This window comes from Thermobia domestica, chromosome 1, assembly GCF_964235325.1.
Source record: "Thermobia domestica chromosome 1, izTheDome1.hap1.1, whole genome shotgun sequence".
In the NCBI taxonomy this organism is placed as follows: Eukaryota; Metazoa; Arthropoda; class Insecta; order Zygentoma; family Lepismatidae; genus Thermobia; species Thermobia domestica.
In genome coordinates this window covers 100,484,320-100,496,979 of record NC_137454.1, presented here as the reverse complement: position 1 = coordinate 100,496,979, position 12,660 = coordinate 100,484,320, and the positions used below count along the sequence as shown (strand labels likewise).

At 36.0% G+C, this 12,660-nt stretch overlaps 1 protein-coding gene across 1 annotated transcript in view; it reads left to right on the top strand.

Annotated features, from left to right (window-relative positions):
• LOC145666383 (hemocyte protein-glutamine gamma-glutamyltransferase-like) overlaps positions 1-12,660 on the top strand; it is a 161,411-nt gene that overhangs the window by 71,573 nt on the left and 77,178 nt on the right. Inside the window, exons 3-5 of the mRNA XM_081733576.1 lie at positions 2,087-2,341; positions 4,911-5,079; positions 12,201-12,298. Of these exons, the coding sequence (XP_081589702.1) occupies positions 2,087-2,341; positions 4,911-5,079; positions 12,201-12,298 (522 nt within the window). The remainder of the gene's footprint in view (positions 1-2,086; positions 2,342-4,910; positions 5,080-12,200; positions 12,299-12,660) is intronic.

Below are 12,660 nucleotides of genomic sequence, written 5' to 3'. Positions count from 1 at the left end.
TTTGTATCTTAGAATGTTGATTGTGTATACAATAAATACATTCGAATAAGCCACATTTGCAGTTTTTGTGCTAATTTAATACGTGTGCAACTCACTTATTTGAACTAGGGCTCAACGATTACGTTGTACATTTCACTCATCTCTTATAATCACCGTCTCCTTTAGCCTAATCGGCATGACGGTGGGACGTAAAACTTAAAGATTTCATTTCATTTCATTTCAAAGTCAGTTTAAATGCAGTGGATCACCGCATTTGAAGAACCATATATAATTGAGAGGCAAGAGGTTTGGTTTGCTATTGGGAAGAAGCAAATCTGGCGCTGGATTTGAACGTGGTAGCCTTGTATGGGAAGACCAAGGCCTTTGAGTGAACAAGAAAATACATATCACAGTCAAATTGTGTACAAACTCAGAATTTAAAATAACAGGATATAAATCCGGAAACATTATATATTCAAAATTATTTTTATTTCAATGAATTATTATTCTGTGTTATTTATCAGTGCTTGTGCCCTGTGTATCATGTTATTGGTGAATTATTAAAATTCTATCAAATGGATTTTGATTACTCATCTGTCAACCTTGAGGAGACACGAAGGTACGTGGTAAATATATTTGAATATGTTACTTACTTTTCAGGCTGCGGAAGCTGCAGAGATATTAGCAGTCAGTAACTTTGGCATTATCAGTTATGATATTTTGTATGTGTCATGTTGGATATTCGTCATTATCAAGAAGGAAAACCAAAGGCATTTATTCCGAAGTTGGGCGTCCGCTTTTGACACGTTTTTTGCTGTTATCTCCTTTCCACACTTTCTTCAATTTGTTATTAAGTTCATTAATCCGTGCTCTTCACAAACTTTTAAAAGATTTTGCTCGTTATCAACGTATTGCTTCACAAATGTTAAAACTGTTAGTTCATTGCCCTTGTACATTCACCATGTTGATAACATAAATGCTCGTTTCTTTCCCATAATGCAACTGTTCGGTTACCTTGCGCCAAGTAGTTCCCTCCGCTCGCCGTATAGTCCCATGTTTATAACCGCTTATATATAACAAATAAACAGATTTTTGGAGACTCTTATATATTATCAAGCACACAAACTATCAAATTATCCATATCTTTCCTGTAAATTTTAAAAATTTTGCTGGAAACGGATGCCCAACTTTCGAATTTAACCTAAACCAAAAGATAAGGCCCTGAGATCTAAATTAAATTTCAATTCATTTTGTTCAGCTGATGAGATTTTTCAAAATTTAACTCCTTCAGAGCTTTTTAGTTTGAATGCTGAACTATTCATTCTTAATATGTATTTCGGTAATTGGAAGACCTCTTGAAATTGCTCTACCGACTTTAAATTACATCTTGAGTATTAATTAGTAATAATTTGCATTTAATTCATTTACAAAATTAATTACATCACGATCACTTATGTGTTTGTAAGCTTTACACATAGACTCTCCCATCACAAAACCTAGACCTTCCCTCTTTTACAATAGTCATAGCAAATTTTCTGTAATCGTGTGAATTCAACATACATTATACTCGAGCACGCGAAGTTCTTCTCGAGCTCCGTCGTGGTTAGCGTGTGCACCTTTGGCGTAGGACACCCGGGTTTGTTTCCCGGCTGGAGCTTATGTGCTTCGGGTCAAAATCAATGAATCAACAAATCTCTGCTGCGACAGAGGTGGCAGAAAGTAATGGCCAACGGAGTAGAACCTAAAAGCACTATTTCAACGAATCAAAATTCAAGAGCATAGTATTATTTACAGACTATTCAGAAAATAACAGTAAGAACTTTCTGAGGACTCAAGAACTTGTCTTTTGTTTTCTGTTCTCTGAATCCTTGTAAAATGCCTACTAGAGACCAGTTGTTAAATTATTTGAATGACACCACTGAGTATATCTCTTATGGCATAGTTAACTAATTGCCATTTTATGAAAATTAATATATTTCAAGCACTGGACTTTTGCATCATCACTTCTAATACCTTCAATCATTTATGTACACTCCAATACAAAATGTTAAATAAATTATTATTATGATATTATGTAAAGCAAATTAAATATGGTCCTTACTTCCAGTTTGTCGAGCTTTGGGTATCCCCTGTCGATCAGTGACTAATTTCCTTTCTGCTCATGATACTAACCGCTCTCTCACTGTGGACAAATACTTCGATAAGAAGGGCGAAGAAATTATAGGAGGCCCTGATGGTAAAACCTACGACTCAATCTGGAATTTCCATGTCTGGAATGATGTCTGGATGTCAAGACCTGATCTACCGATGGGTTATGGAGGATGGCAAGTCATTGATTCCACGCCACAAGAGAAAAGCGATAGTAAGTACTCAATATTATTACTAGGCGTAGTAGTACTACCGCTGCTCTCATTTGCTATGAACTATACCTGAATTCATTAAATAAAGTTGAAGAGCTCTAATGTTATTTCCTTTTTAAAAAAGTTAGCATTTAGTTGAGAAAGAGGTCCTAATAGGACTTCAGTCACCCAGCGTGCCACTGCGAAATATTAACCTATTTTTGAACATTGTATTATGATTATGGTTCTGCTTTTTGGGTTTAGTTAGAGGGGAAACTAGTAAAAACATCGTTCTCGAAATATTTTTAATTTTTACACACAAGAAATACGCACATATCCGAAAACCAATTGTGTCGCTTCAGATTTTGACAGGGTAAGAGACAAACTTATGTCCGCGGAGTTTCACGTTTTTTATTAGTATACAATGTATTAAGAAGCATGTGCTTCTAAAAGTCAGGCAGGCACTTGTACTTCTGCCCTTCCTAAACATGGATTTAAAGATATTTAATTAAGTTTAATAGTTAATGATAGTTTTAGGTTATTATAGGTATTTCATTAGTAAGCGGAAAATAACAAAATGAAACCTCTTTACCAAATTAAAACGAATTATTTATCTTTTCCGTTACATTTATAGAGCAGAGATGGAATGGATCGGTAGGTCAAGTGGGTCAAGATTTGTGAGTGGGTCAACAGGACGTGACCCACTGCGACCCACCACCCACCGTGACCCACTCTGACCCACCACTCACCGTGACCCACTGCGACCCACCACCCACCGTCAGCCACTCTGACCCACCGATCCACTCTGACTCACAGACTCATTAAGATCCACCGACCCACTCTGCTCACGTCAGTGCACTGTACACAGCACCTGAGCACTAGTGAATTTGTCCACGCTTTACTTTGAAAGCCTTACTTTTTCTTCTTTTTTCATTTATTTCTATTAAAAAAAAACTTCAAACACTTTTGAATATTGATATTTGCATTTATAATAATAGCAATAGGACTTACTTCTTGGCTTTTGAGACACAACCTGTAAATTTTTAGAGTACCTAACTACTGGGAAAAATATTTTTTAATAATCTGTAATATATGAATTATTATATAAAACTGAATGTAACTATTTGCGTGATCATCACGGCCAAATTACAAAGTCAAATCAAGTGATTTTGGTATATAGTTAGGCCCATATCCCAACTGGGAAGTTATCCATTATAATAATATTCTAAGAGGAATTGAGGGTCCGATTTTTTGCGAAAAATCGAGCTTCTCACAAGCCGTTCAACTTAGGGACCTGAAATTCAATATATTACCTCTTTATTAAAAGTAAATGGAAAATGTCTGAGCATTTTTAAAATTTTCTTTTAATGAAGGAAGGCTTTTTCTACATATTGGAAATTGGTAGTGGGTTGATTTGTAAAAAAATAATCGAAAACAATCGATATTAGTTCAGAAACAAATTGAGAAATCAAAACTACAGTGCTTCGCATTTTATATATACTGCTTTTTATTATAATAAATGCTGAAGCTTGTGTTTATTAAATGGAGCGTTGAAAGTATAAGGCAATCAAGCCATAAAGTTGTGAAAAAATGGACAAAATTTGTACTGTAAGCTTAATTACATGGAAATTTTAAGTTTGTACAGGATGCTTAATTATATGGAAAATTTTAGTACTTTATTTTCCTTTGCGTTGGTCTACTTTACCTTGATTTGAGACTTTCAAATCTCATCCTGTTTTCTACTGAAAAGTAGCTGTAAGTAAACAAGGAAATAATCATATATGATAAATTTAAATTCATCGCAATTTGGCCCATGACTAACACTACCATTGTATATCGTCAGATCCACAGGGATTGAAAGAGAGCGGTGCTTGAGTGGTGGATCGTAGAAATTCAAACTCCGATTAGTGGTTATTTTATTACAAGTGTAAACTTTTTAGTCAGATGAAAGGAGGGCGTGGATCATAGGTCAGAGTTGATGACGATGGGTTTTGGTGGGTTGGAGTTGGTCACAATGGGTGAGAGTGGTTCATGGTGTGGTGGGTCAGATTGGGTCACGGTTACTGGTGGGTCATGGTGAGTCGTGGGTTAGAGTGGGTCACCGTAGTTCTGGGTCAGTGCGTCGTAGGTCACGATGGGTGGTGGGTTATGGATCAAGTTTTCATTGACCCACGCCATCTCTGCTAGAGAGTGCTCTGTTTTAATCTTTTTTATTGCTAGTGAGCGAACTGGGGAAGGAGAAACTAAACCATAGTTGTCCAGTGTCACATTGAAAACACTCCACATAAAAAAAAGTTTCATGTGTTGTATATGTATGTTGACTAACTCAGCACTAATAGATCGATGAATGCAATTTTCAAAGAGGAAGAAATATATTGGGGAACCTACCATGTCTTTACATGATATTAAAATTGTAAAAATAATATAATCCTATTAATTTTGGTGTACAAAGTGAAGCTGCTTTTCCCCAGCCCCTTCCCATCCGTAAAAGGACTTCTTACATTTCTTTCTCCTCATAATTTAAAACTACATTTATCACTGCTTGGGAGTAAGAAGGTATTACACTTCACTTTTGTTCTTCTTTATTTATAGAAATTATGCAATGTGGTCCAGCGTCTGTGGAGGCGGTTCGTCGGGGTGAAGTGAGATTTAATTACGATACACCATTTGTATTTGCAGAGGTAAACGCTGATGTGTTTCATTTCCAGCAAAACGACACCTCCAAATGGGGATTCACTCCGGTTAGGATGAATCAGTATCTGTAAGTTAATCTTGAAATAATATAAAGTAAGATAGGCCATGAAAGTTAACTGTTAGTAAGAAATGGAAGGCACACTTACTAACTATGAAGAACACTTTTTATAGTCCTAAATAATAATAATAATAATAATAATAATAATAATAATAATAATAATAATAATAATAATAATAATAATAATAATAATAATAATAATAATAATAATAATAATAATAATAATAATAATTATTATTATTATTATTATTATTATTATTATTATTATTATTATTATTATTATTATTATTATTATTATTATTATTATTATTATTGGTGTGAAGAAAAAGAATGGAGAGAATTGCTGTGTCTAACGAAAAATAAATAAGATGTTAGAAATAATGGGAGAGGGAAAAACAATTTTAAATGTAGTAGAAAAGAGGAAGAGAAATTGGCTGGGACATTGGCTGAGAAGGAACTGTATCATGAGATGTGCTATGGGGTATGGCGGAATGAAAAAGAGGAGGGAGACAAAAGAGGCTACAGTTGGTGAACGACCAAAAAACAGAAAAAAACGTACATGAAGGAAAAAAGGAAGACTGTTGTGTGTGGAAGCATTTCAGTTGTAGTAAATGGACTGCCAATAATAGCAGAATATTTATTATTATTATTATTATTATTATTATTATTATTATTATTATTATTATTATTATTAGAAAATTCCATAAATAATCTTTGGACGTAGTAGCCATGCAGCCCTTTTAATTATCCAATTTAAATAATATTATTCACTGTAATATCTCGTTCCTAAAAGAGTGAAGCGTAATTTTTTAACAGATGGCTCATTCTCTATCCAACTATGTTTTCTTTCTTTTTCTTTTTCTCCTCTTCTTTAGAAAAAAAAAGTAATTTATAAGATTAAAATAATAAATTTCTATGTACCGTATTTCAGCGTCCACGATATTTCACTGGAAACTCTTTATAACTGTAAATTAATTTCAGGAAATCGAAATACTTTCCAGTGATAAAGGCAAAAATATTTTAAAGCTTGCAATGTTTCCGGTATTATAACTTAAGGGACAATTTATTCCGCCTTTTCGTTCATTTTTTTTTTTTTTTTTTTTTAATTTGAGAGCTAAAGTATGGAAAGGCTTGTGCCACGGTAATGTTTGGCGCCCGTCTGTTCGTAAATGTCAGAGCAGAAAATGGCATGAGATAAGAGAAATGTTTGATAGATACCTATTCAGTGTCTCAAACACAGATCCCATCTTTTTACTTACTATAATGGTAACCAAAAAAGTTTTGTCGATTTTTCACGCTCAACATTTGAACATCGATATGTCACCTAAGATTTACCTGGAAGATCAAAAATAGTCCCCATCAGCATCGATGACCTTCTGAAAGCCCGTGGATACCATCACGGTAGAACTTGGTGGGCCGTGAAGCGAAGAAGGTATCAAGTGCAGTTTGCACCACTACTAAGGATTTGTACTGGCGTCCTCTAAGGTGATTGTCCAAAGAATGAAACAGGTGACAATCGGACGGTGCAATGTCTGGGGAGTATGGCAGTTGCCATAGTGTTTCCCATCCAAGGAAGGAGCTCATCCGTGGCTAAGCGGTTAGCGTACGGGTTCGATTCCCGGCGGGAGCTCATGTGGTTCGGATTCCACGTTAATCAGTAGGTCCACGTCTCACATAGCTTCGCTGCTGAAAGGGACGCTAAACTGAAATTCAACTCAACTCAACCCATCCAAGGCATAGGATGGTGTCCTAGGTCATACTAACCACGTGGAGCTTAGCGTTGTTCAGCAACAGGAGGACCCCTTTACGATTCAGAATTGATGGCTCAGGGTTTTGAGTTTCTCTTGAATACGACTGAACTCCTAACAGTACACAGTTGCATTGATGCTCTGACCAGCTGCTAGTAGTTCCCGATGCACGATGCCGCGAGCAATCCACTCAAATACAAAGGAAAACTTTCTTCTGGTACAGTGCTGGTTTCGGCTTTTTTTGAACCGGTTCATGGGATGCTAACCAATGATGACGGCGCTTCGTACAGGACTCACTTCTCATCACCTGTCAACATCCTGTCCAGGAATGGCTCCTTCCTCAGACGAGACTGCAAAGAGACACAGGTATCTGCTCGCATTCCCTTCTGGTCCGGAGTCAAATCATGTGAGACCCATCGACCCAACTTGTAGTTCTTCACAAGTTGATGGTGTTTCTACTGAATGATTTCTCCAGTCACACTGAATTGTAGTTTTGCCCTTATGAGGTTCTGTGGAAATCGCATTTTCACTCTGTCCTTATGCAAATTCACGGCGTAACTGAACTGCCACAACCAGTTAGTATGTTGGATATACCCACAATAACAACTGACCTTCGCCTTATCTCCATTCACATTCTACTCACGGAGTGAGGGCCAATTGAACACAGACCTCCACAAAAAGCGACAGAACTTTCTTAGTTACCTTTACAGTCAAACCGGAGAAATCTACCATTTACGGTTTCAACACTGTTCTCGATACAGCATAAATGATAATAGATAATGAGATCTTTTTTTTTTTTTTTGAATGGATTCAATGTTCAAAGAATATGTTGCATCTTTGCCCTTTGTCACTCTATCAAACCTTAAGTGATAAGAATTTACCTTTTCTGGTTTCAAGCTAATCGCTAGAGAGCAAAAACGGTAAGCAATAGAAACAAACGGTTCTCAATTTAGAATCAACGTCTCGTCCCATATCCGTCATTATCTCTTTACTAAAATCAGAAATAGTAGAATTTACTAGTGGTGGGCGCAAACACCGGTTTTTTGCTTTTCGGTTTTTAGGAAAACCGAAATCGGATTTTGAAAATTTTCAAAAAACGGTTTTGTCGAAAACCGAAAACGGTTATCGGTATTCTTCAAAACCGGTTCCGTTTTTTTTTTTTCAAACCTGGTTCTATTTCTGACCAGAATAGTGTTTCGATGTTCTGCGGAAGCCAATTAGTTTTCCACAGATTTTTTTTTTTTTTGTATGTTTTCGGAAACAGTTTTATGGACAAAAACGAAATCGGTTTCGTTCTGGTTTTGGAGAAAACCAAAATGTCTGCTTTTCGGATTTCAGTTTTTCTAGAAACCGATTTCCAGTTTTTATAAAACCCAGTATTGCCCATCCCTAGAATCTACTCCTGGTATTAATATAGATTCTCATAGCGCAAAAATAAGCAGAATGTGAATTCGCCATCACAAGAACAGGTTACATCTCTGACCTTATCCAACTATTGAAACAGGAAATATAAAGCTTTACAACTTCCGGTTTCAATATTGAAACCTCATTAGGTTGGAAGTGAACTGTGGTTTCCTAATATGAAACGAAATCCGCACGTTTTTATTTAAACAAATAAATAATGCAAGAACTGGACGTCAAACGCATTACAGGTGCTCCATTAGGCTTACAGTATAGATTTCACTTTATCTTCATCTAACTTCATACAATATTATATTAATAGATAGCGACGAGGGTTTTTTCGCAAGTTATTCGCGTTATCCGATTGACGTTCTTTAAGGAAAGAATAGGTTTGAAGAACCTTTGAAAATTGACTGAAACTTTCCTTGAACTTGTGAAAATTAACCCCTACGTATTAGACAATCCCACTGGACAGAAGAATAGTACTGGTTTTATAAGACAGGGTAAATCGATTTGGGGGTAGGGTCAATTTTTAATATTGAACGGAAGAATTTGTGATGAAGCTAATTGATACCAAAAATGTAAGTTTTGTAATCTTGCATTTTCATTAAGATCGAAAGTGACAAAATTAATTGTTTAATCAATGATTCTGATCTGCAGCTACTGTGTACGAGATAAGACTAGGCCAGACGAGAAATAAGATTTTCATCTCCTGTCTGATCTCGCGTCAATTCTCGCAAAAAAGCTCTTCTCGTATCTTCTCGATTTTTTCTAATCTCAGTTTGTGTCGTTTAACTATAAAACACATATATAATTAGTCTCTATAATATATATAGTAGATAATTACTTTCAAGTGAAAATTTCGCTCCTTCCCGGTCTCATCCGGGGAAAAAGAATTTTTAAAAAATCCTAACGGTTTCCTTGAATAGAGCTACACAAGTAACAGGGAAAATATAGAGACTATTCAATAACTTGTGAAGAATTTTTGTATTTGCGAAAATTAAACAAAAAAAAATTATCTTGGTTTTAATTCTTTAATTAGTTCCCTTAAATACTTTACAATTTTTGTACAATTTGTATACAATATTAATATTCTTGATCGTATTAAATTATATTCTTCGACCTACTATCTTTTAGACCGTAGTTCATTCAGTCGAGCGGCCAATATCCATTCCGGAAGAGGACTCATTCGATCCCCGACCGAAGCAAACCTAGTATTATCTTTGTCGCCAGCTTACTCGACTAGACGACTGTTTTAAAATGGGACCTAGAAGAAGACTCACTCGATCTTCTACAGGTTAAAAATGAAATTATTCTTCCAGCTTTAATTCAGCTGTTCCTACTTAAAATTTCTTAAATAATAGAAAAATTCCGCAGCTATTCATCACTCAGATAGCTGGGTTTAAAAAAATTCATCTGAATGCCCCCTCATTTAAGAGACAATCAAAAATGCAGATCTAAATGCCCCCGCATTCAAGAGACAATTAAAAATTAAAACTCTAAATGCCTGCTCATTCCAAAGGCAATAACAACACAGTGAATGCCCCCTCACGCTAGAGACAACCACAATATTTAAAAAAAAACTCAGCAGCCGACATCATTCAGGCGACTGGGTACTAAAAGCAAAAAAAGAACAGCGCTTCCTCATTCCGAAAGCGGTTCAAAAAAAAAAAAAAGCTTTATCTGGTTCGTCGTATAACGACCGCCATCACCTATTAAAAAATAGCTAAAGTTTATCTCTATCAAACCCCCTTCCATGCTCACTTATCCCGAAAGAAGAGTTATCATTATTAAATTAAAATAAACAGTCTCTATCATTCAAGAGAGCTGCCCAAATAAAATTTAGCAAAATATTTTTAAAATACTAGTTCAAAAATAAAAGGTATACTCCCTTATAATAGGAATCTAACAAAAAATCCTTATATCATCCTATCTAAAATTATCCTAATTTCCTAAGATTAAAAAAATGATAGGGTATGTCTCAGAGCCCAGGGCCTAGAGTTGAACGGCATTCACCAGGTTATGGCATATGCTGATGATGTAAATTTAATAGGGGATGATAGAAGAACAGTAGAAATAAATGCAGAGATCTTATTAAACGCTTGCAGGGACATGGGTTTAGAAGTAAATGCAGAGAAAACTAAATACATGGAAGTGCGTCGGGACCGTAATACGGCAAATTGTGGAAGCGTTAAAATATTAAATAATGCTTTTGATAAAGTGGATACTTTCAAATATTTAGGATCAATATTAACAGACGAAAATCATATTCACGAAGAAATTAAATGTCGACTAAAAGCAGGGAACTCGTGTTACTACTCGGTTCAAAATCTCTTGTCGTCGCGAATTCTGTCGAGGAATTTGAAGCTTAAAATATATAAAACGATAATCATGCCTGTTGTTCTGTATGGTTGCGAAACATGGTCGCTTACTCTGAGGGAAGAACATAGACTGAAAGTATTTGAGAACAGGATCCTGAGAAGAATATTCGGACCCAAGAGGAACGAGAATGGGGAATGGCGGAAGCTTCATAACGAAGAACTACATAGTTTATACGGTTTACCCAACATTGTTAGGGTCGTCAAGTCTAGGAGGCTTAGGTGGGCAGGTCATGTAGCTAGAATGGAAGAAAGTAGAAACGCTTTCAAAGTCTTAACTGGTAGACCCATAGGAAAACGACCATTAGGAAGACCTAGGCGCAGATGGGAGGATAGGCCCTAATATTAAGATGGATCTCGCAGAGATAGGAATACAAAGTAGAAACTGGATGCAATTAGCTAAGGATAGAAGTCAGTGGAGAGCTTTTGTGAACGCGGCACTGAACCTCCGGGTTCCATAGGCCATAGAGTTAGTTAGTTAGTTAGTTATGTCTCAGAGCCGACTTCTCATTCTGTAAGTCCGGTTGAGGGGTAAAAAACTTCATCCCTGCGTCCCTTCACTATTGGAGGCACAGAGGGGTAAGGATCTCTGGGAGATGTGTAGAAGTTAGTGGTTGAGAAGAGAGTCCCTCCCCCGCACAACATAGACCGTATTTATACGCTCAACCTCCCAACTCTCCAAGCACCCATATGTTTAAAAAAAAATCCCACGGCTACTTCTTCTAAGGAGAACAGCAACTAAAGCGCAAAATACTGTTTGTGAAAAAACTTTAAAAAACAATTTTAAAAATCCATAACAATTAATAAAATCAATATACTATAATTATTTATGTAAATTATACAAAAATTAATGTGTAGATTTTAAAATCAACACAAGTTTGTAAATTTATGTACAAAATTTATGTCCTGATTTTCCTTCCTTAATTTCATCTAGAAGTAACAGAATCTTTTCGATTCACGAAAACTTCGAGAAAAATGATATGAGAACATTCAAATCACATTTATCATTGGAGTATGTTGTGCAATGACTTGCTTATCTTTAAACGTTGATAAATGTTCTCCATTATGTTCGTACAATCACTTCCTTAATTTATGGCTTTTATACAATGAATCATGTAACACTAAAACTGTGTTTGATATCGAAGACTTGAATCTAGTGTTGCATACGAGACTCGTCAATTTTATCGTCTCGTACCGAAAATGAGACGAAAATTGTAATATTTCTTGTCTCGTCTCGAATTTAAAATGGTACTTCTCCCATAGACTTTCTACTCGTTTGAGACAAGACTAGAAATTTTGCGTTTCGTAGAGAACACTATCTTCAGCGCCCGTGCTTCGATACTCCTTTGGTCAAAATGTGTTTCAATTATTATTAGCCTATACATTTCTTTTATAGTCACTAATTCGTTTAAGTGTTTCACTTAATATTTTCCCTGCCTGGTTCCTGATAGAAAATAAATGTAAAAGTAGGTACAAATACTTCTTGCGTACGTACATGTTTCATCGAATACCACTTAAGAATTGAACGATGGAATGGACATATTTGAATATGACGTTATGTGTATATTACTTTTGTAACGTACTTTCTGGTGTTTCTTTCCAGTGTTGGACGTATGATTGTAACCAAAAGGGCAGACAGAGATGATGATCAAGGCGATACAGACATGGAAGATATTACTGAACAATACAAGGATAAAGAAGGTAAATAGTGTAACAGGAGAGGTCAAAACTCACTTCTATTCCCTATCCGCATGCTTATCCTTATCGAACAGTGGCAAGATGGGTGGAGGTCTTCAAACGGGATAGTGTCAACTGCCGATCTGCTTCGTAGTGGATTGTCCAGTGTCCAAGGACACAGATGACAAAGATGCACGGTTCAAGGTAATTAAATAGTGCTTAAGTGAGAACATACACTGAACAATGGTGGAATTAGCCTAGCAAACAGAAATTTCTGCACCGATAGTGTGCCATATTGTCAAGAAGGATCCACAAATGTGGATCCACCGATAGTGTGCCTTGTGCAAAGTTTGTGGCACATCACTTGACCGAGATATAGAAGTGAA